We start from the raw sequence: 23,118 nt of genomic DNA on the forward strand, positions 1-23,118 counted from the left end.
CTAAGCATATTACACTGAAGACACAGCACAAAGATACATGGAAAATAGGGGTTTATTTTCATATTCAGTTTTCAGATCCTACTCATTTAAACTACCTTCTCTTAATGTAACAGCACTGAAGTTGTTCAAGTTTGGTGCGATTATGCTAACACCAACGTTGTCATTGCACAAGGTTACCCTTGGATACATTTACAATATGGTACTAAGAGAACACTTCATTTATGTTGATAATAATAGGTAAAAAAGTTAGAAGAAAGCACTGTGGGAGCAGGATGATCTGACAATCATGGTCCAAACACTCCAAGGGAGAACAGAAAACCACAGATGGAAACAAAAAAATTAAGCTACCTTGTTATCCTCCCTCAAAACCTTCCTTAAAATTCTGCTTTTCTGTGATGCCTACAAAAATACCTTGAAAATCATTAGGCACTGATCTACTTAGACCTACTGCTTATCATGCTAACCAGTATTGTCTCCTTGTGCCCCCCCCACTTGTCTGTCTGTATGCATCTGTTGTCTCTGATCTTATACTTGGATTGTACGCTCTTTGGGGCAGGGACTGTCTTTTTGTTCTGTGTATACAGTGCCTAACAAAAAGGAGGCCTAGGCGCTATGGTAATATTATTACTACTACCAACTTGACTTAAAGAGTCTTTGTTAATTAAAAAAAATCCCTTACCATGTTACCAGTGTCTTATATTATTAAAGTTAAATTTTTTCAAAATCTAGTTCTTTTTTCACTTGTGGCATTTGCAGACATGCTAACCATGAAAAAACACTTACCACCTCCCATTGAATGAATTACAAAAAAACACTGCAGACAGTCGCAGTGTTCTGCAGTCCTCCTCAGCTTTTCTACAATGTGTTCCCGGTACTGATAGCCATACAGTTTATGACCTACAGCCCTGCAAATATGAGAAATAAGAAAATTTAAATTTCCAGCTTTGTACTCTAATTCTTCCTATTCTTGTCTGTACACACAGTATTGTTACAGATGTGCTAACACCTCAGAAAAATTGGAAATTTGTTCGGTTATCTACTTTATTCAGAGTTTCTCCTCCCTTTTTTGTGACTTGGCGTATATACAAAAAGTCAGGATCTGTGTTGCTTGGAAGTCAGAAATTCATCTGCTCCTGTTATTCACTCCTCACTTGGTCTCCATGCAAGTTGCATAATGTCCCAAACTAGATTATGACCTTCAGTGAAGAATGAGCCGCTGGAACAGGAAAATGCCTAAGACAAATGATCCTTTCTTCATGCAAGTAGGCCAAGTAACAAAAAACAGTGAGGGAAGAGAAACACAGAAGAAATGATATATCAGCAGAATGATTCATAAATAAAATGCTTTTCAAGGTTCTCCTCAAGGTGACAGCAACTCTAAGATTTACTATTAATGTGTGTCAGTTCCCCCCGGTGCAAGAGAATCCTCTAGAAAGACATTGTTATCATTTCCCTTTTCAACTGCCATCTATTAGTAGCTAAAATTGCTTTGCGAAGAAGAGTTTATTCTCACCAGTTGTTCCCTGAACCAGAAACATCTGTGATGAGCTGCTTGCTATCAAAGACATCTCTCAATGGCCCCTGCAGAATTTCATTCACTACACCCTCCTCCATGTCAATCAAGAGAGCCTTAGAGAAAGAAAAATTTTAATTTAGTCAGTATGCCACTCTTTGAAATAGTTACACAAAAGGGATACGAGCACTTGCAAGATAAAAGGTATCTTGTTCCTTTAAAGTTTCAGGCATAAATATCTTATTTTAAAAAAGATACACTATGACTGAGAAGCCGACTCTAGAAAAATTCACCTTGATCTCCTTGTCAGAAGACAAAATTTAATGAAGCATTATTTCAGTTATTGCAACTTTTGTTTATGCTGTTCAAAATTTCAAGGGTTAAATGCATAACATGCTGAATACTTAGTAACAAAAAAAACTGGCACAGATTTTCAAAGATATGTTTCCTCTAGAAAACTTATGTTAACTAAGTGGCTCAAATAAAACCCTTTACTGCCCCCTCCAAACAAACGCCAACTATACATGTGATCTACACAATCATTTTCCTAAATTATACATTTCAAATGATTACTGGCGTCTGCCCGCAAAGTGGACTATAATACTGTTACACTAACCTGGGAACTAAGAAATTTCAGTTTTAGTTTGAGAAGCATGTCTGAAATTGTGCATTTAAGACAAAAGATAAACACAGGAAGTTTAAACCATGAGCTCTTTACAGTCAGTCATAAGTATGCAATGTATACAAAATTATCCTTATAAATTGTCTTACTCGTGCTTTTAAAGAGAAGATTTTTCCTTTGTGAATATCAGCACCATCACCACCATTTCTGGAAAAGGGAGAAATGTTTTATAAGATCAGATCCATTATGGAAGTGATACAGTATTGTTAAAATTCTCTTTCCTTCTCATTGATCTCTGCTGTCCAGAGGTTTGACCCAATGCAAAACAATAATGCTCCTCCTCCTCCCCCCCCCCCCCCCACATATACAACACACTCTACTTGCAAAGTCTCAATGGAAATTCCCTAAAATAAAGTCTTTACAGGATCCTATCCCACTGATAATATCTCAAGGACAACTTCACGTGACACTAAGGTGGTCAGTATGAAATATTTACCATCAGGAACATCCCCCTACTCATTGCTGGCGAAGTAGCTGGATTCTAGCCCTGGGTCTGGGAGAGGAGTGTAGTACATAGTGGTTAGGCAAAGGACAACTAGACTGGTTTAATCACTCTGAAATGCAGTATGGTGCAGTGTGTAATATTCGGGGCTGTCAAAAGAAAAACCTGGATCCTGTGCCTGCAGTGACGTTGCATAAGCTCTCAGCTAATTTATTTTTTTAAAAGATGGGCAGGGTAGTGTTTAGCAGCTCTTCACTATCTTCTGTGTTTCATAATCTAGTTAATAATAATAAAGGTAATGAATTTTATGGGAATTTAAATAGCACTCAGAGGTTACTCTCTTTTTTCTCCAGTTCAGGAACTTCCCCCTAGGCTACAGGGGTATACAGGGCACAGTCAAGGAACTATGATGTGATTGGAATAACAGAGACTCGGTGGGGTAACTCACATGTCTGGAGCACTATCATGGATGGGTATAAACTGTTCAGGAAGGACAGGCGGGGAAGAAAAGGTGGAGGAGTTGCACTGCATGCAAGAGATCAGTATGATTGCTCAGAGCTCCAGTATGAAACTGGAGAAAAGCCTGTGGAGTCTTTGGGGTAAGTTTAGAGATGAGAGCAACAAGGGTGGTGGTCATCTGCTATAGACCACCAGACCAGGAGGATGAGGTAGATGAGGCTTTCTTCGGACAACTCACAGAAGTTTCCAGATCACAGGCCCTGGTTCTTATGGGGAACTTCAATCACCCTGACATCTGCTGGGAGAGCAATACAGCAATGCACAGATAATCCAGGAAGTTTTTGGAGAGTGTTGGGGACAACTTCCTGGTGCAAGTGCTGGAGGAATCAACTATAGCCTGTGCTTCTCTTGACCTGCTGCTCACAAACAGGAAAGAACTGGTATGGGAAGTAGAAATGGGTGGCAACCTGGGCAGCAGTGACCATGAGTTGGTCGAGTTCAGGATCCTGACAAAAGGAAGAAAGGAGAGCAGCAGAATATGGACCCTGGACTTCAGAAAAGCAGACTTTGACTCTCTCAGGGAACAGATGGGCAGGATCCCCTGTGAGGCTAATATGAGGGGAAAGGAGTCCAGGAGAGCTGGCTGTATTTACAAAAAAAAAGCAGCCTTATTATGGGCGCAGGAACAAATCATCCCAATGTGCAGAAAGAATAGCAAATATGACAGGCAACCAGCTTGGCTTAACAGTGAAATCTTTGGTGAGCTTAAACACAAAAGGGAAGCTTACAAGAAGTGGAAACTTGGACAGATGACTAGGGAGGAATAAAAAAATATTGCTCGAGGTTGCAGGAGTGTAATCAGGAAGGCCAAAGCACAACTGGAGTTGCAGTTAGCAAGGGACGTGAAGGGTAACAAGAAGGGTTTCTACAGGTATGTTAGCAACAAGCTGGTGGTCAGGGAAAGTGTGGGACACTTACTGAAAGGGTGAAGCAACCTAGCGACAGATGATGTGGGAAAAGCTGAAGTACTCAATGCTTTTTTTGCCTCGGTCTTCACAGACAAGGTCAGCTCTCAGATTGCTACACTGGGCAGCACAGTATGGGGAAGAGGCAAGCAGCCCTCAGTGGTGAAAGAACAGCTTAAGGACTATTTAGAAAAGCTGGACGTGCACAAGTCCATGGGGCTGGATGCAATGCATCCGAGAGTGCTAAGGGAGTTGGCTGCAGGGCCAGCACTTCCACTAGGCGACCCTAGGCAGTTGCCTAGGGCGGCAGGATTTGGGGGGGCGGCATTTTGCTGCCCTCGGCAGAAATTCAGCAGCGGGGGGTCCTTCCGCTCCGGATCTTCAGCGGAAATTTGGTGGCGGGTCCTTCACTTGCTCCGGGACCTGCCGCTGAAGTGCCCCGAAGATGTGGAGCGGAAGGACCCCCGCCGCCGAAGACCCCAGGCCCCCTGAATGCTCAGAGGAGAAGTGCTACTGCCTAGGGCAGCAAAAACCCTGGCGCTGCTCCTGGTTGGCTGATGTGATTGCAGAACCATTGGCCGTTATCTTTGAAAACTCGTGGCGATCGGGGGAGGTCCCGGACAATTAGAAAAAGGCAAATATAGTGCCCATCTTTAAAAAGGGGAAGAAGGAGAATCTGGGGAACAACAGACCTGTCAGCCTCACCTCAGTCCCTGAAAAAATCATGGAGCAGGTCCTCAAGGAATCCATTTTGAAGAATTTGGAGGACAAGAAGGTGATCAGAAACAGTCAACATGGATTCACCAAGGGCAAGTCATGCCTGATCAACCTGATTGCCTTCTATGATAAGATAACTGGCTCTGGATATGGGGAAAGCGGTGGATGTGATATATCTTGGACTTTTGCAAAGCTTTTGATACGGTTTCCCACAATATTCTTGCCAGCAAGTTAAAGTCGTATGGATTGGATGAACGGACTATAAGGTGGATAGAAAGCTGGCTAGATTGTCGGGCTCAACATGTAGTGATCAACGGCTCGATGTCTAGTTGGCAGCTGGTATCAAGCGGAGTGCCCCAGCGGTCAGTCCTGGAGCCGATTTTGTTCAACATCTTCATTAATGATCTGGATGATGGGATGGATTGCACCTCAGCAAGTTCGCAGATGACACTAAGCTGGGGGGAGAGGTAGATAGATAGAGAGTAGGGACAGGGTCCAGAGTGACCTAGACAAATTGGAGACTTGGGCCAAAAGAAATCTGATGAGGTTCAATAAGGACAAGTGCAGAGTTCTGCACTTAGGATGGAAGAATCCCAGGCACTGCAACAGGCTGGGGACCGACTGGCTAAGCAGCAGTTCTGTAGAAAAGGACCTGGGGATTACAGTGGACGAGAAGCTGGATATGAGTCAACAATGTGCCCTCGTTGCCAAGAGGGCTAATGGCATATTGACATTAGTAGGAGCACTGCCAGCAGATCGAGGGAAGTGATTATTCCCCTCTATTCAGCACTGGTGAGGCCACATCTGGAGCGTTGCATCCAGTTTTGGGCCCCCCACTACAGAAAGGATGTGGACAAATTCAAGAGAGTCCAGCACAGGGCAATGAAAATTATTAGGAGGCTCGGGAACATGACTTATGAGGAGAGGCTGAGGGAACAGCGCTTATTTAGTCTGCAGAAGAGAAGAGTGATGGGGAATTTGATAGAAGCCTTCAACTACCTGAAGGGCGGTTCCAAAGAGGTTGGAGCTCGGCTGTTCTCAGTGGTGGCAGATGACAGAACAAGGAGCAATGGTGTCAAGTTGCAGTAGGGGAGGTCTAGGTTGGATATTTGGAAAAACTATTTCACTAGGACAGTGGTGAAGCACTGGAATGGGTTACCTAGGGAGGTGGTGGTAACCCTCCATCCTTAGAGGTTTTTAAGGCTCGGCTTGACAAAGCCCTTGCTGGGACGATTTAGTCGGGGTTGGTCCTGCTTTGAGCAGGGGGCTGGACTAGATGACCTCCTGAGGCTCTTCCAACCGTAATCTATGATCTGATGAGGTACACATTCTCTCCCTTCCCCTCCCTTCCTGAGTGGGTGATGGCATTTATGCTGCAGCAGATTTGTCATCAAACTAAAATCTCATGTGTTCACCTTAACATACATTTTCTGTTATGGCTAAAAAAAAAGTTATAAAGCAGTCTATGGACAAACATATTGATGTATAACTGGTATTCAAGGAATCAGCATATGAGGAAAACAATGTGGCCAAAGCAGCATGCTTTTTCCTTTATGCCCTTTTTGCAAGGAATCTAAGTGAGTCGATCCAAAATTCAAACAGTACTCAAAATTTATTATCTGTATTTTGGTTTTTGCCATTTCAATGAAGTCTTTACAAAATAAAGGTTTAAAGCCACCGTTAAAATTGAACTTTGTAACCCCATCTTAACTATCTTGCAGCTACTGATTCACCATCATATTAGATAGAAAGCTGCTTAATAGTGTTACAACTAAATACCATGCATGGTAAGCAGTACAACTGTTTTATTCCTTTCATTAAGGAATTAGATGCACATGTGTAAGCAGGGAGGAGTAGCGGGGGTGCCAGTATGGTGGGATAGGTGGGTTTGTTTTTCTTTAAATTCTAGCTATGGATTCTAGGGTTCATGCTAGAACAGGTCAAGTAAATTTTTCAAGGCCTGCATAGATTGTGCTTCTTAAATGAATTCCTCTTGCAAGATCCCCAATCAACATGAAAAATCATAATTATAAAGCCTGACATTTAAATATGACTGAGTGGCTGAAACAGAATACATTTTATTTTAAAGGAAGATTAATGTGCAGTTATTAACGGACTGCTTTTTTTTGGTGGGAGGGAGAAGGGGTGAAGGAGGAGGAAAACACTTTCATAGAATTAGAATAGCAAAGGTCTATATCAAAGAGGAGGACAGACACAATGTATGAAAGTACAAGATGTTAGGATCTCTTTCTAGCACAATTAGTAGTTTGACCTGAAACAGATAAAACTGTAGTTTATTCAGGGCAATAGCAAATAGGGATGGCTGACCTACTGAAATCAATTACTCTGATAAATTTCAAATAGGTCTCTTGATACAGCAAAGCTTACCTGGTATCCACATTTCTAAAGAAGCTGCTTAATGCTTCATCATAAATTCCTTTCTAAAAAACAGAAACGTTGCACAAGATAAGATTTAAGTGTGCAATTTTAGAGATTCTCAATGCTATTTATGGCTAACGATGTATAACAGTATTAAGTTAAAAATATACACAGAATTTTAAATTATGAAAGTAAACAATTCATTCAATAAAAAACATTTTATTCAACGCAATATTTAACAAATCACAACCAATATTATATTTTCTTTAATTTTGTGTTTTTGAAGATTTTTGTATTTTATGAAAATACCCAATACATTTATTAATTAGCATTAAAACTGGCTTTGCTGTTTTACATGTTGTATTTGTTATGGTATTATAGCTGATCCATATCCACTGTACAGCTGCCCACTAAACAGTGGGCTGAAAATGAAAGCGTGTTGCTGTATACAATACTAGAAACATAGGATTTGCCATAATGAATCAGTACTAGCTGCTTTGAAGCAAGGTAGCCAAAAGGACTGTCCACCATTATCTTTATTAACACATTGAAATTTTTCTTTAAATAATGTCTATACAGATCTTGCAAATTGGACACATTTCCATTCAGGGGTCCTCAGCATACTAATTACTGGGCCCATTTATCTGTTACTCTGTCCCTGTGCTGAATATAGGACTGGAGAAGGGACCAATGGTGACTTTAGTGCAACTTTATACTCCTTGTATTTTGGATCCTGAAGGGGGCCTACTTGGATAAGTTAGAGAAACCCCAAGGTTGCTCTGATATACACTCTATTTGCTGTTGACATGAGAAGTAGACAATAGTTGGACCACTGCAGTGTTCCAAATCCACACACTACACAGGGACGTGGAAGGGGAGTGGTGTAGAGATGTTTCACTGATTCTATGTCAATTGGGCAAGCCCCCTGAAGTGGGGGATTCCCCAGGGCTTGTCGCTGCCCCTTTAAGCTGCTAAAGCCACATAATTTGTCTGTGGGACAACAGAGAATTGGGCCCCAAGTGTTCTTTATTTATGTATATTCTCAGCTTTTTTCTAGAAAAATCACTGCTGTTGCCTTGACAGCCAAAGAACGAAACACTTATTTTTTGCAGGACTTTGGAGCGGAGCCCGGAGCTGGAGCGCGGAGCAGCTCTGGAGCAGTGGAGCTGCAGGTTTTTGTACGGAGCTGGAACACAGCTCCAAAGCCCTGCAGTATGGTGGCCTGTTGATTTTTTGGCATTACAATTTTTTTGTTCAAGGTCTACATGTGTTTTGATAACTAAATCACTTTCCAGAGCAATGCTCACATACCTTCATAGACTGTACTATTTGTAATGCCAAAAAAACAACAGGCCACCATTCTGCAAATCAATATTAGTACTATACTGAGAAAATATGCACACTCTTTGGCAGTGACTAGATCTGTCAGAGTACCATGGGCTGGAGATGAGTGTATTTGCCATAGGAGAACTGTAGTAATAAAAATAGTTTGCAGGACTTAAAAAGACTTGCACAGGGAGCACATAGGCTTTAGCAGGACTAAAATTGGCAAACGCATTCCCACAGGCACAGAGAAGGATTGATTTAAATCTCAGAACAAGAGTTGGCAGGTCAAAAGTCAATATATGGCAGTGGGGTTATTTCAGTGACCCAGATACATGTGACTGCAGTGAAATATAAACCATGTCTGTCAGCTCCTGGAGGAACCATGCACCATGGAAGATCTTGCTAGGGCTACAGACCAGACCTTATGTGCCCAACACTGGAAAAACCTATGATTGTGATGGAAGGACACCAGAAGGAGGAAGACTGAAAAGGGAACATAGTAACTGCCATACTGGATCAGATTGGGTGAACCAAGGTACATCTAGTCCAGTATCCTGTCTGCAACAGCAGCCAGCATCAGATACTTCAGAGGAAAGTGGAAGAAACCCATAGCGGGACAATGTAGGATAATCAGCTGCATCATGAAAGGCTCCTTACGGGAAACAATTACATAGTACTTGGAAAAGGAAAAGCAGTACTAACTGCTCAGTCCTGGTTGGAGCTGAAAGTTTGTCAGAAAATCATTCCGATGAAAAATGCCCTTTTCACAAAACCATTTTTTTTTTTCAAGAGAAAATTTCAGTTTACCAAAACATTTCTGTATCTCATCAGGAAAAATCAAAAAGGATGGCTCCTGGTTGGGCCTGGAAGGAAACTGACAAGATACATGTGACTGCTGAGCATGTCAGTTTCACTCCGCAGCTGTCTGGGTCCCGGGCCGGGCGCGACTTTGTTCCACGCATTGGGGTTTCCGTCCCAAAGGAAGATTTTTCGGGAGGCGGAGTTCATGGGAAATTTCGAAGCCACTAATTTCCCCCGCGAACTGGGAAGGCGGCGCGTGGGGCGGCTCCAGCGGCGGGGCGGTGCCAGAGCTGTGGGGGGAACTGCTCCTGTCACCCCGGTGAGATTTCAGACCCCCAAGGACTGCGCTACACGGGTCAGGTCAGGGAGTCCCCCGGCGTCCAGCCCAGTAACCCCCAGGCTGCCCCGGCCCCCGGAGGCGGAGACAGACGCTGTGGAAACACCGCGCGGAGCCGCCGCCGGGGGAGGGGGGGACTAACGGGACCGCAGCGGGGAAGTCGCGCTCGGGGCGGGGGTCCCAGGCTCTGCTCAGAATCAGCGGCCGACACTGCGCGCGCGCTCAGGAAGAACCCGGTCGCCGCTCCCCCAGGGAGCGGACACTGCACCGCCCGCGGCCCGGCAGCTGGGGGTGTGTCAGGGCCGCTCCCGGGGGCCGTTACCTTGTTGACGGCGGCGTGTTCCCTCAGCGCCAGGTCCCAGAAGCGGCAGCCGATCTGGTTCCCGCACTGGCCCACTGCAAAGCAGGAGAGACACGGGTCAGCGGGGCTGGGGCGGGCGGAGGATGGGGGTGGGGGGGTCTCACCGGCTTACCCTGCACCACCACCGACTGGGTCATAGTCGCCGCTCCGGGGGCCGTTACTAGGGGCGCGCGGCAGTAGCTGCGGCTCCACCTCCTCCAACCGGCGAGGAGCTGGCCCCGCCTACTCCGAACTAGGCTTCCGAAAGCCCCGCCCCTCGCGTGGCCGGCTCCGGGCGGGTGAGGCTCACGCAAGCTCTTCCAATTGCCAGGTTCGGCGTGGAAGGTACCATGCGCTCTCACGTCCTCGGCGAGGGCGAGGGCGAGCGCATGCGCAACACCTCTCCCCGCCCACTGGCTTGGTCCCCTCGCCTCCCGCAGATGGAACGTTCCGGGCTGGAACACTCAGAGCGCAGGCTGCTACAGATGGGCAAAGGGAGGGTGGAGCCAGATGGGGCCAAGGGCAGCGCAGGCCTTTGGCTTGCAGCCCTCCAGCCTCCCTAGGCTTGGTTGTTGATATTTTGGCTGCTCTCTGACCCTCCCTGGTCATGCGCCTCTTCAGTGGCACGTGCCACTGAATTCAGAAAAAAGGACACGATCAGCAGAAGTCAGAGTGGGGCAGCACAGAGCATGGTGTGGAGGCAGCATGGCTACCTACAGGATTGAAGCTTTCAGTAAAAAAATTAAAGCTCAATCACACAAGTGCTGCACGCTGATTATTGCCACAGTAGGGGTAAGGTTTATAGCCAATTTTCAGCCTCTAGAGATTAAGTAACTCTTCAGTACATGTTGCCACTAAAATTAAAAATTATGGGCTCAGCCGTTGTCCTTCAAACATGTAATATGCAAATACTCATTCCAAACTTGTTTAATTGTAACACCCCACCAGATGTCACAATGTGATGATCATACTCCCAACTCACCAAGGCCTGAATACGGTATTGGCAACCCCAAAATCATGAGTCAGCCTTAGCCCCCCCCCCCCCCCCAATTATAAGATTATCCCCAAAATCATGAGATTAAAAAAATTATATTGTGATTTTTGGTTTTTTTTTATTTTTTAAAAATAGTCCTTCACTTTGGACAAGCCATGGACTAATGTTTAACCATCTAGCAGTCTAATTCTATGTTTCCATCCTCTATATTGTCTTAATACCTCAAACTGCTGATGGTGTAATACTATACTATACTGAGCCTTCTGAACAAACATTTTTTGGATTCCAGGAGCGAATTATTCTGTTGCTAAGATATAAATGAGTTGACAGGCCACTATATCTTAGCTTCATTTTTTTTATAGTGAGTACACTCGAATCCTAGAGATACATTAGATAACAAAAGAAAAATGCAGTTTGTAACTCAAAGACTTTCAGAAATGTAGCAAATTTCTTATCACTGTCACTTTTAACTGCTTAGACCACATGCTGCTGTAGGGAGATAAGTTGGAATTCATAGTAAGCTTGCGATTAGCTTTGCCTCAGGGCTTTGTTCACTTTACAAAGCTGATATTTTATTGGGGTCATTTGCTTTCAGAAGAATTACTACCACACCTTTAACTTCTTTATTTTTCCTTATCTTTTTCAGGATGTTGTCCACTACCTTGACCTCTTAGGAGGATGGAAGACTGCTCAGTGTCTTCAAACAGTGTCCCTTGGGCAGAGAGATGTCAATCACAGATGAACACATATGCTGACTTCTCTGCCTGCAAATCAAGTATGCTGTACAGGAGTGTTACAGTTCCTTGCAGATATTACTCTGAGCACTTAAGTGTCCCAGAAAAACACTTACAAGAATTCCTTCAAAGTTCTCACAATTTCTAGAGAAGCTGGCCAAGACAGCTGAGTTTGCATTAGTACTGGTCTAGGACTCTTCAGGGGCCCAACATGAGAAAAATAGAAATATAGGACCACCTCTTTAGTAGGGTTGCTATGTCCTTGAACCCAGGCAAGTCATTTGCTATGGGGCAAGGTGGGCAGTTGCCCCCCTCCTCTCCCGCCTTCCTGACCTTTCATAGTTCTATTTGCTCCATTATGTCTTCAACTTTTTGCCCCCTCTGTAATGGAATAGAAAATACCTCATTTAAGATAGCCTGAGCATTAAAGGATCTTATGATCAACACATCTGGTGTGTATAAGCAAGCTCTGTGACCAGTCCATATCTGGCACAGAAGTACATAACATGGTTTTAGAAGTGGGAGATGAATCCAAACCTCCATATGGAGACTATAAACTACTTGTAATCCTCATCAGTAGAAAACCCCTGGATCAAGTACTGCTGAGATGGCAACGTCTTTTGCTAAGGTTAGTGCGATGAAACCCAATCGCTAAATATGTTCATGGGAAAAATCCGGTAGTAGCAGATACTCTGTCACAGAGCCTAGCATTGCTGTGACCTACCCGTGAGCTTGAAGATGATGTAAAGGTGTATGTGGATATGGTGGACTCATACAGACCAGTGTTGGAAAAAGAGATTACATCAGCTACAAAAAGAAACCTCGACAGACATGCAACCTCAGGAAGTTCTACGTTACTTTAGGAATGGCTGGCCCAAGTATCTAAAGGACACTAAGCAAGTGGCATGACTCTGAGACTATTTTGCGCACAGGTGCCAGCTTCCTCCGGGCCCCTGGCCCTGCCCCCACCTGCCCTCTTCCTCTAAGCCCCCACTCCCACTCTGCTGCAGGCTCCACCCCCCATCCCTTCTTCCAACCCCCCACTGCCGCCCCGCCTCTTTTCCCTGCTCTGCTTTTGCCCTGCCTCCTTCCCCCCTCTTCCCACCCAGTTCCACCCCCTTCCCAAGTGCATCCCATCCCCACTCTTCTCCCTCTTCCCCAGTGCCTCCTGCATGCTGCAGAACAGCTGAACTTGGCAGATTGGAGGCGCAGGGAGGGAGGGGGAAGAGTTGATCGGTGAGGCCACTGGTGGGTGGGAGGCGCTGGTTCTTGGAAAGGTTGAGGGTCCATACTGGAGATGGTGGCAGAAACTGGGAATGCCAGGGGAACAAATTTCTCCTCCACCTCAGCCATGTAACGATTCCCTGGAATAGACAATACCATCTGGGGCTCCAGTATTTTTTCTTTGCAGGCCTCCTTTCTTTGGGCAGACATGGCCAGGAAGCCAGAGGGGCTGCTGGGTATCAGTATTAGTGTGGAGGTACAAGGCCTTTCATGCAGGTGGTCCTGGACTCCTGCAGGTCTCTGGGGAGGGTAAATCCTGTACCCCCTGATGGGGTAGAAGATTGAGAAGCGAGCCTCATAGAGAATTCCTCCCCAAGACAAGTGGGGGGGGGGGAAGCTCCTGGGCCTATATATTTCAAAAGGAGTAGGATCAGCCCCCCTCAGCTCGATTAGCTTCTGATAAATTAAAGGTGGAGTAAATTGAATATTAACATTTTTGTGAATTCTAATTGAACTGTGTTTTTTGATTCATGAATGAACTTCAGGTAGCAAGATCTGACTAAGCAGGGAAAGCTGTCATCATTCTTTCCTACAAGGCACATTGAAAGAAAAGCCCCATTACACACCCAGGACAATTTTTGTTTATTCCCAGAGCTCAAACACTTCTTTGGAACAGAAGTGAGCTGGAAGAACATTCTGGGTTTCTGCATACAAATAAAATACACAGTAATGAATATGTAACACCTGTCTTTTACCAACATTTAATAAACAATAGTTGGTATATGCCTAGGAGATGCAAGCATCTGTTATTCTTGGCTATACCTGCCTGGAAGCAGCAGACAACCTGAAAAGGAATTTCAGCAACACCAGTGGTGAATCTGCAAAACAGTGAATCTGCTGTTCTTTTCTGTCCTGCATTGGAGGGTTAGAGATTAGCAGGATGGGGAAGGTTTATGGCAGTTGAGAGGATGGTTGGTAGGAGTGGAAATGTCAGGGAGTCGGGTTTTCTAGGGGACCTGAGCAGAATGTGGCACTTGAAGGCAATTGGCTGAGTGCTTATTGGGATCCAGGATGCGCTAGATTACACTAGGCCTAGCAACTGCGGTACTTTTCCTTCTTGCCTCTGAGTAGTGGACCACTGGATGTGCTACCAAGTACTGTGTCAGAGAAAGGTTGGCATACCACACACACCAACGATCTCACAAGGGGGGATTATTACACTTGTGTGATGGTGTTTCTCCAGATGCTTTGGGACTGATTCTTCTCTGGTTTACACAAGTGTAAATCAGGAGTAATTCTGCTGAAGTCAGTGAAATTACTTGTTATACCACTATAATCAGGTCCTGGATCTTTGTGTATTTATATGTGTATATTGGATATATTAAAATTTAGATGAAAAATGTAATAAAAAACTTTAAATTTTGAAAATTTCAATCAGTCCTTACACACACGTGCATGCACACTCTGCTTCCTATGTGAGGCAGTTTGTCCTAATATTGTTTAGTTTATGTAACAACTATTATGTATATTAAAAACAGTAAGTCCTGCTTCACCTCATGCTAGGATTCAAACTTACATGGTGTCAGATGAGAAAATCACTACAAAGGGTTCCACGAATTCACCTGGAAGTAGAAAGAAATGGGTTCTAATTTTTTTATTGTTTCCAAAAATTCTATGGTCAGCATAGTCCCATTTTAGCTGAGCAAAGAATAAATGAGCTCCATGTAAAAGAATCTTGCACACAATTGTTTACACAGTAAGTCTATTATCTAGCTTTATTCTTTAATGCATATTAGCAATTCTTTTCAAGTTAAACCAAAGTTGGTGATCAAGGGCATTTGTATGGTATGGAATGAAATGATTTAAGGTCTCTCTGGAAAGCAACATATTTAAAATCATTTGCCTTTATTCTGTAATCCATCAGCATTTTCATTGACAGCGTGATAGGGCTTGCTACAAAGATACTGTAAGAATTGTAAAACTTGTTCTTGTGGTTTAGTAAGAGCATTGTAGAAATAACATCTCTGTTTATTCTTCATGTCTTTTCTTTGCACACATAGAGATTTCAAGTGAGTGACCCTAGGCATAACAGCTTTATCATATAAAGACCCTTGATATATTTTCATTTCCCCCCAGCATCGGTAATGGAATAGAACATGGTTTCTTTTGCGTGTTTTTTTCCTTCAGTGCTGTAAAGAAGTTTGCAGTGTTGCTGCTGTGCGGTATCAGGCTGTTGGACACGTGTTGATGCTCACAGCACCACTGACCAGAGCTGCTTTACTGAAACTCACTGGCTTTCCATCAATCACAAAGTTACGAATGCAGCCGGTGAAGGAGCTGCGTGTGGTCAGGCTGGACGTTAGAAGGGACTCTGGACGAACCAAAGAAAAAAGGAGAATTAGAACCAATGACGACAGAAGTACCATTTACAACAATTTTAAATAAAGCTGGCTGAAAACTGGGAGAATGATTTTGAAAATATTTTGAAGTTGTTTCTGTATTGCAGGTTTGAAAGTGACCCATTTTCTGCTTCTTGAAACATGGGTCAGGATATTTTTTACTGAAATTATTTAAAAAAAATCAAAATCATTTCTGAAAAAACTTCTTTTACCAAAACCAGGGTTTTCAGTAAGACCAGCTCAAGTTCTAGCAAAATTCCAAGGGACCAAATCTGGCTCTCTGGTACATACAGGCAATCTCAAATATTTGTATTTTGCAGATAGATTTTAAGAGACCCAAAATCAGTAAAACAGTATTAATAATAATACTTACCTTTTTTATAGCGCTTTCCATCAGTAGATCTCAAAGCGGATTACCAAAGAGGTTAGCATCATTAGCCCCATTTTATGGATGGGGAAACTCAGACCTAGAGAGGTGAGGCAACTCACCCAAATGGCCACTGGCAGAATGGTGACTAGACACTAGGTATTCTGAGTCTCAGTGCAGTGTTCTATTCACTAGGGCACCCTATGATATATCTTGGGTGTAGTCAATACAACAAGAAAACTGGAATAAGCCTAATTCTACAGTATGGTTTTGTATGGGGCTATCAATCAATCATGGTTTGTGAAACTGCCTGATTTAGTAGCATGATTATTACAGCTGGTCAGAAAGTGGAAAAATATTCCCCTCATTTTTAATCAAAATTTGTTTGGATGGAAGTTTTCTGATCAGCTCTAGCAACTGCAAGAAAAGTGATTCTTGAGAGCTAATCAGGCTGCCTTGTACTGCGGTTTAGGGCCTTAAATTTGGGCATTGGGTGTTCCTTTGTAGATCTCAGTCTAATTTTGTAATTTCTTGTGCTATAACTAAATATAACCAAACAAAACAGACGCATAAGGGTAAATGTGTTAGCGGATTCCAGTACTATATCTACATTCAGTTTTATGCTTTGTTTGTTGTAGTGAAGTTCATTATTGGATACTTCTTTTCCAAGATGATGATAATATCATGGAGTCAATATGTAATGTCTCGTTAGTATTTTATAGCTAATGCAGAATTGTAAAGTTCTGTTATCACAGGCCAGAACAGCGTTCACAATTACCACATTATATTACATATCTGGGTAGTTTTTGCGATGATTGTTTAGAAGTTCTAAGAAAATTCCAGTTTAGAATTTATGCATAAAGCTGTGGTTTCCTTCCGACTCATTTCCTCCCTCTCACAGTGTGGGATGAATGAGAGCATCACACTCTTAAACTACTAATCCAAGATAAGGAATATAATAATATAATTGTATTGTTAATGCTATTCTTGATTGACGTTCATGGCACAGAGAAATAATGCTACGTGTTACCAAAGAGAAATGCAGATTTTACAGAAAGTGATTTAAAAGTCAAATTACATCCTGATGACTACAGTTTGCATATGAAAGCGCAACAGAATAATGAAAGTAAATATAGTAATCTTGGCCCACACCACACAGATGGTCTGAGTCACAAAGTCACATTAACAGACATCTGTGCATTGGAAATGGACAGAATAAGAATTTTCATGTTGTGTATTCAATGTTCAAGGGAGTTGTTGCTTGGAGGAGTTGGAAGGAGCCTAGCAATGCAAGACCTGGAGACTAAAGCTATGCGGGAACTGGAATTTCTGTCCCATAGAAAATTTCACATCCCCCTCTCCCCCCCCCCCAAAAAGTTCATTCCAAATTGGAACAAAAAAATGGGAAAAGCAATTTTTTTTTTCAGGGCCAGCAAGCCAGCTCTCCAGATGTCCAGCTGGCTCCCCAACTATCTCCCCAGCTGCCTGAAATGTTTAGATTCCATCAAATCAACAGTTTCTGGTAGAAAACTGTTCTTTCAACTCTCCCTAAGCCGTCAAATTTTACTAGGACATTAGGTCAGTTCTTCAAAATTTGGGATTACGTGAGGAAAACAGAGAGCACAGAAGAAGGATGATTTTCACTATCTAGAAGAAAACTAGACATTTCTGTTTCTGTTTTAAACCGTGTTGGCATTCGGGTACAAAGTTATAACAACTCTGACAAGTCTTACCTGGCACACCTCCAACAAACACAGGCTCCCTCTGGTCAACTGCTTTTGGATTTAGAGGTCCTACTACATGGTTTACCTCAGAGTCCACATCCAGCTGCACCACATTAGAGGCTCTAATCACTAGAATGCAAAGCAAAATCTTGTCAAAAAGAGCCCTAATTATAAAATATATCATTTATGCTTTGTATGACATCTGAAGATGTCTATTGGATCTGCTGTACAGTATAGGCTAGATTGTCTATGGCCCTTGTGTAAGCCTCCCTTGGCTTATAGAGTGCAGGCCCAGGATGCACTACTGTCCTTGGGCATGGACTGCTTCTTCCATGCAAATTTGCTTTGGGGACTTTTCATCCCAAATGCTGGTGAGGAGTTGAAGGCATGATCTCTACTCCCTCTGCTCTGGCCTATGAGAATGGACAACCATGGAGGGAGGATCAGGTTCCACCACCCTTCACAGTGGTAAGATCTGAGATTTACTCACCTGCAATTCTGTGCCACATGCCATCACAGAGACTTTGTTTTGGTGTAACTGAGGTTGAAAAGTCTCTGATTCCGTTATTCAGTTTCACTATAACCTGGGGAAAAAAACAATGTAATTCATACTGTAAAATCTTTTCTTTATTCCCCTCCCATCACTTCCGCCCCCCCCCCCTTTTTTTCACCTTGTTGTTGCACTAATGCTTGGTTCCCACTTTAAACATTTATAACTTTAAAAGTGAATGAACCAATTTCCTTTACACTAATTCTTAAAAGATCTTTAAAATGAACCACGTTTCAAGCTTCTAATTTCAGTAGTTTTTACAACATTTGTGTTCTGAACACAGGGAAAGATTTTTGTTTTGTTTTTTACCCTCAGTTAAAAAAGAATATACCTCAACCAATTTCACTCAGATTTCCAGAACTGCTGCCTTATTGATTATTTTTGTATTACTTAGTGCTTACTACACAAACACTTAGTAAGCGATAGTCCCTGCCCTGAAGAACCTACAATCTAAACAGAGAAGACAGACAAAGGGTAGGAGAAAAGAAGTATTGTTCTCTCCGTTGTATAGATGGGGAATCGAAGCATAGAGAGCTTAAGCGAACTGTCTAAGATCACAAAGGACATCTGTGGCAGAGTTAGGAACTGAATCCAATTCTCCTGAGTCCAGTGCCTTAATTGCAAGATCACCTTTCCCCATAAAGATTGCAATAGCAGTTGTGGAGCAGCTCTGTCTGTGGCAGAGTGCAAGATTCCTTCTGAGGACTCACAACTCATGCACATGCAACCCATTTACTTGAGCTGTGCAAAGGTCCAGAAATTGGCCCTTAGGCTATGTCTACACTGCAACTGGAGGTGTATTTGCAGCTCAGGTAGACATACATGTGCTAGCTTTGATCGATCTAGTACACTAAAATAACAGTATAGCCACGGTGGCATGGGCAACGGCTTGGGCTAACTTCCTGAGTACATACCTAAGTTCTTGGATGGGATTGTATGTGGGCAGCTAGCCTGAGCAGCTGTGGTCACACTGCTATTTGTAGTGCACTAGCTCAATCAAAGCTAGCGCATGTATGTCTACCTGAGCTGGAAATTACACCTCAATTGCAGTGTAGATGTACACATATAATAATCACAGGTTGTCCACTGAAAATGATTAAAAGAAATCACTCAACTTTCATTGTAGAGGAAATGCCAGTGATAATTAGGGAACATTTTTATTTTTGTCTGGAGGGTACCAACATAAGAAACCTCAATAAGCCTCATCCTCTTTTTGCTTCCCCTAGGCCTTGGCCAAGTTTATGGGCATCACTAGCAAAATCAAATTCAAAAGGCTTGGGGAAAGGCCTAATAAAGTGGTCAGGTGAGCTGATGGTGGTGAACTAAGATGGGTGATGGGTTTAAAAGTAAGTGAAAAGGGCTGGCCATTCTGGTTTATCTCCTGCAGAAGTGTCTGTCAATAAACAAAACAGAAAGCAATTTTCAAAAAAGAGAGAGCATTGATTATGTGCTTAAAGAAAAATCACATCAGAAGAATATAGCCATTTGCTAAGGGGGTAACTGCAGGACCATTTTGGTGAGGGTCACTTATGCCTTTCCCTACCCCATCTCATCTGTGACTCCCATCTATATTATATGCATAGTAAAGATCACACTGGACCAGTCATGTATAGATCCATATGTTAACAGTGCCATGACAGTGACATCCTATGCAGCTGCAAAAGGCTCAGAGGTTAATGTCCCCTGTTAATTTATAAAGATCAAAACTTATTACAGCTCTATCCTCCATGCCTCAGTTTCCCATCTTAAAAGTGGGAGAAATGATTCTTTCTTTCTCCAAACATTTGTCTGTCTGGGTGCCTCTCTTATTATGGGTATATATTGCATTTAGCACTATACAACCCCAGTTTTGGTTGGGGTCTCCAGGTGTTACTGTAATACAAACAACAAGCAATAATAGCAACAACTGTTTAGAGACTTAAGCCCACTGTTTTCAATTTATAGTTTTCCAGAACCCTGGGGTGGGGGGAGGAGGATGGGGGGCGCTCTGATTATCAGCCCAAGAGTCGTGGGAGCACCCCCTCAACGTGTCTGCTAAAAAAAGATGAGCACAACTCAGATGTCTCTTTTAACATGCAGTAAATAAAAATGTATTAACTCACCAAGAAAATGAAATCAAGTCACCTTCCTTGGAACTGTTATACATTTTTAATATGCAGATGAAAGAGCAGCACCAAAGTGTCAGTGTTCCTCTTCCCTTTCATCTGTACATTAAATATTAATTGTTGCCAATAAAATAATTTGATTTGATATTGGCTGATAAATATTTATGTACATTAATAGAAGTATCTGGGTTGTGCTTAACTGCTTCTTGTTTAATGGGGTAATATATTTAGAGAGAAAGAAGATTCAAGGAATAGTAAATTTGTTAGACAAAAGCTGCATGTAGCACTGAATCCAAGTACACTGTAGAGGGAACTAGGCAGAACAGTGAAGAAAATGTGACCTTCCTTTTACCTGTCCTTGTTTCATGTGCATATTCAGGTACTCCCCATTCACACTGTGACCATGCATTAGGATTCCCGAACTGCTTCGGGGGCGTATTTCCAAAACAACTTCAAATTTCAGGCCTAAACTGAAGGATTCATCTGAGGGGAGAAAAGTGAGCAGTCACACAATGTTATTTCTATACCCAGGCTAATTGTGAAACTGGACATCTACTACATTGTAGCATACAGTTCTAATGCTGACTTCTGGTTTTAATATCGTCATAGATATTTTAGTCTTGAAGATACTTTTTGACAGCAAAAGGGAAAGTAGAAAATTGAGATGTTCTAGGCAATTTTGCCCCCAGGGCATAAGCCTCACCTCATGCAGCCTCCTTGTGTGAAACTGGCTTGGCGTGAAATTCTGCAGTTCTAACTCAGGCCATATCTATGCGTACAACATATCTATGCGTAATACAAGAACTAGGGGTCATCAAATGAAATTAATAGGCAGCAGGTTTTAAAACAAATAAAAGGAAGTTCTTCTTCACGCAGCGCACAGTCAACTTGTGGAACTCCTTACCTGAGAAGGTTGTGAAGGCTAGGACTATAACAGAGTTTAAAAGAGAACTGGATAAATTCATGGTGGTTAAGTCCATTAATGGCTATTAGCCAGGACGGGTAAGGAATGGTGTCCCTAGCCTCTGTCTGTCAGAGGATGGAGATGGATGGCAGGAGAGAGATCACTTGATCATTGCCTGTTAGGTTCACTCCCTCTGGGGCACCTGGCATTGGCCACTGTCGGTAGACAGGATACTGGGCTGGATGGACCTTTGGTCTGACCCGGTACGGCCTTTCTTATGTTCTTATGTACAACGCTGCAGCAGCATAGCTGTACTGATACAACTGTACCTCTGGAGCCCGTCTGGTGAAGATGCTCTATTCCGACGGGAGAGAGCTCTCCCCTTTGCATAAAACCCCACCTCCGCGAGCGGCATAAGCTATGTTGGCGGGAGAAGCTCTCCCGCCGACATAGCGCAGTGCACACGAGTGCTTATGTCGATGTAAATTATGTTGCTCAGGGGAGTGGAATATTCAGACCCCTGAGTGACATACATTTGGCCAACGTAGGCTGCAGTGTAGACATAGCCTCAGGCAGTGGGAGTTTTGCCTGAGTAGAGACTGCAGGATTCAGTAGCACTAACCCCGTCCTCCAAGCCTGTGGCAGGCTGTGGAGCAGATCAGAAACAGCCAGCAACCCCCCTACTATTCTCTTGAGGTGTTGTGGCCCAGCTTCATCCTCTGCTTGCCTAGTGCCTATTGGCACAATTTGTCCATAAGATACTTCCCAGAACAGAATACTGTTCCATAGCCTTAAATAACTTAAACGATTTTGTTATATATACTGCTAACCCACTTCATGACATACAGGAAATCTTTTCATTTGCCTTTTGAGTTAAGTATTATTTAAAAATTCAGGGGCAGATCCTCAGCTGGTATGGATTGTTTTAGCTCCATTGACTCCAATGAGTCTTTAAGAATTTACACTTCCCCATAGCGAAAAGAAATTTGACACTAGTTAACTTGTAAAATATAATTTTTTACATACTGACATTCTCCACACCAACATTAGGTAAAGGATATATCGTGTTGTTGAACTGATGTATCATGACTCCCTGCACAGTGATGATTAAATTTAAAAAATTCTGCAACTAGATAGAGAGATACCCAACTCTCTCATCCACATGTGAAGTACAGTAAATATTCCAGTCTTATTATTGGATAAATTTGTTCAGTTACACATTACCAAGAATTACATATCCTCCTTCTGATGAAAAGTACGTTCCTGCTTCTGATGGGCCTTCAAAGCAAGGAGTCACACTGAACGTCTGAGAAGCAGAAGTGATTGATCTTCCGTTGAGCTGTAAATTGCTGAGACAACCATTAAAACTGTAGACTGAGTTAATCTGAGGAAACAAAGTGAGTGATTATTAAGTAAAATGCTCCTGGAAGGAAAGTAAGGCTTTCGTCTTTCCCTTTTGATTCAGAGCTCCAGCTGGGGTTGTTTATGAACTGTAGGCATCTGTTTCTCTGTTGCACCATTTCTGCATTAGGCAGGGAAAAGGGAAGGGTGGAGGTATGGGAAGGGACTTTAAACTACCTTTGTGCTCCTCTTACTCTGGGTCCTGCCTGTTCCCCGGTGTCAATCAGACCAACCTCAGATAAGAGCTAACTTGTGTTCTCATGGCCTTCTCTGAGCTTTGGAAAACAAAGAATAGATGGAGCACAGCAGCAGGGCTCCAGCCGCACCCTCTTGCCTTTGGGTGAGGACGGGGCTACACTCTCCATGTGTGGCAGAGCTACTACCTTGGTATGTGCACCCAAGAATTCCCCAGGAGGAATCCTTGTTGCTTTGGGTTTTGCTTTGTCAAGTTTTTGCTCTTCAGCATCCTCCAATGTGTCTCCAATATGTAGGGCAGACTCTTGGCCTTCATGTAGCTATGTAAAGCTCTCAGGTATCTGAGACGACACAAGTGAAAATCACTGCCTGCTTAAAACCTTCATAATTGACATGTACATCGCAGACCATTATTCTTTATTGCTGTGACGAACAATCAACAACATGAATGTCTTTGTCCTAGCTTTCCCTTAGTAAGGTCTACACCCACCTACACATCCACCACACGCCCTCCTACCCAAATTACTAAAAGAAACAAATACAAAAAGACTCAAAGCCAA

General features: G+C 43.0%; 2 protein-coding genes and 1 long non-coding RNA gene across 4 annotated transcripts in view; 1 reads left to right on the forward strand and 2 right to left on the reverse strand.

Moving 5' to 3' along the window:
• The window catches only part of TUBE1 (tubulin epsilon 1), a 27,144-nt gene extending 16,548 nt beyond the window's left edge, over nt 1–10,596 (reverse strand). Inside the window, exons 1-6 of one of the 2 annotated variants that reach the window (XM_005287586.4) lie at nt 10,095–10,596; nt 9,944–10,017; nt 7,167–7,219; nt 2,285–2,342; nt 1,514–1,629; nt 784–905 (exon numbers count right to left, since the gene is read on the reverse strand). In XM_005287586.4, the coding sequence (XP_005287643.3) occupies nt 784–905; nt 1,514–1,629; nt 2,285–2,342; nt 7,167–7,219; nt 9,944–10,017; nt 10,095–10,119 (448 nt within the window). In that variant the 5' untranslated portion in view covers nt 10,120–10,596. The remainder of the gene's footprint in view (nt 1–783; nt 906–1,513; nt 1,630–2,284; nt 2,343–7,166; nt 7,220–9,943; nt 10,018–10,094) is intronic. The other variant, XM_042857703.2, reaches the window with a different exon arrangement.
• On the forward strand, nt 9,464–15,208 carry LOC122174433 (uncharacterized). The gene is made up of 2 exons (XR_006176223.2): nt 9,464–9,603; nt 11,602–15,208. It is a non-coding gene; the product is annotated as an uncharacterized LOC122174433 (long non-coding RNA).
• The window catches only part of LAMA4 (laminin subunit alpha 4), a 130,570-nt gene continuing 122,113 nt past the window's right edge, over nt 14,662–23,118 (reverse strand). Inside the window, exons 34-38 of the mRNA XM_008164946.4 lie at nt 22,187–22,346; nt 20,411–20,541; nt 17,894–17,987; nt 17,413–17,532; nt 14,662–15,284 (exon numbers count right to left, since the gene is read on the reverse strand). Coding sequence (XP_008163168.2) covers nt 15,139–15,284; nt 17,413–17,532; nt 17,894–17,987; nt 20,411–20,541; nt 22,187–22,346 — 651 coding nt within the window. The 3' untranslated portion in view covers nt 14,662–15,138. The remainder of the gene's footprint in view (nt 15,285–17,412; nt 17,533–17,893; nt 17,988–20,410; nt 20,542–22,186; nt 22,347–23,118) is intronic.

Source organism: Chrysemys picta, chromosome 3 (genome assembly GCF_011386835.1).
Source record: "Chrysemys picta bellii isolate R12L10 chromosome 3, ASM1138683v2, whole genome shotgun sequence".
Taxonomy (NCBI): Eukaryota; Metazoa; Chordata; order Testudines; family Emydidae; genus Chrysemys; species Chrysemys picta.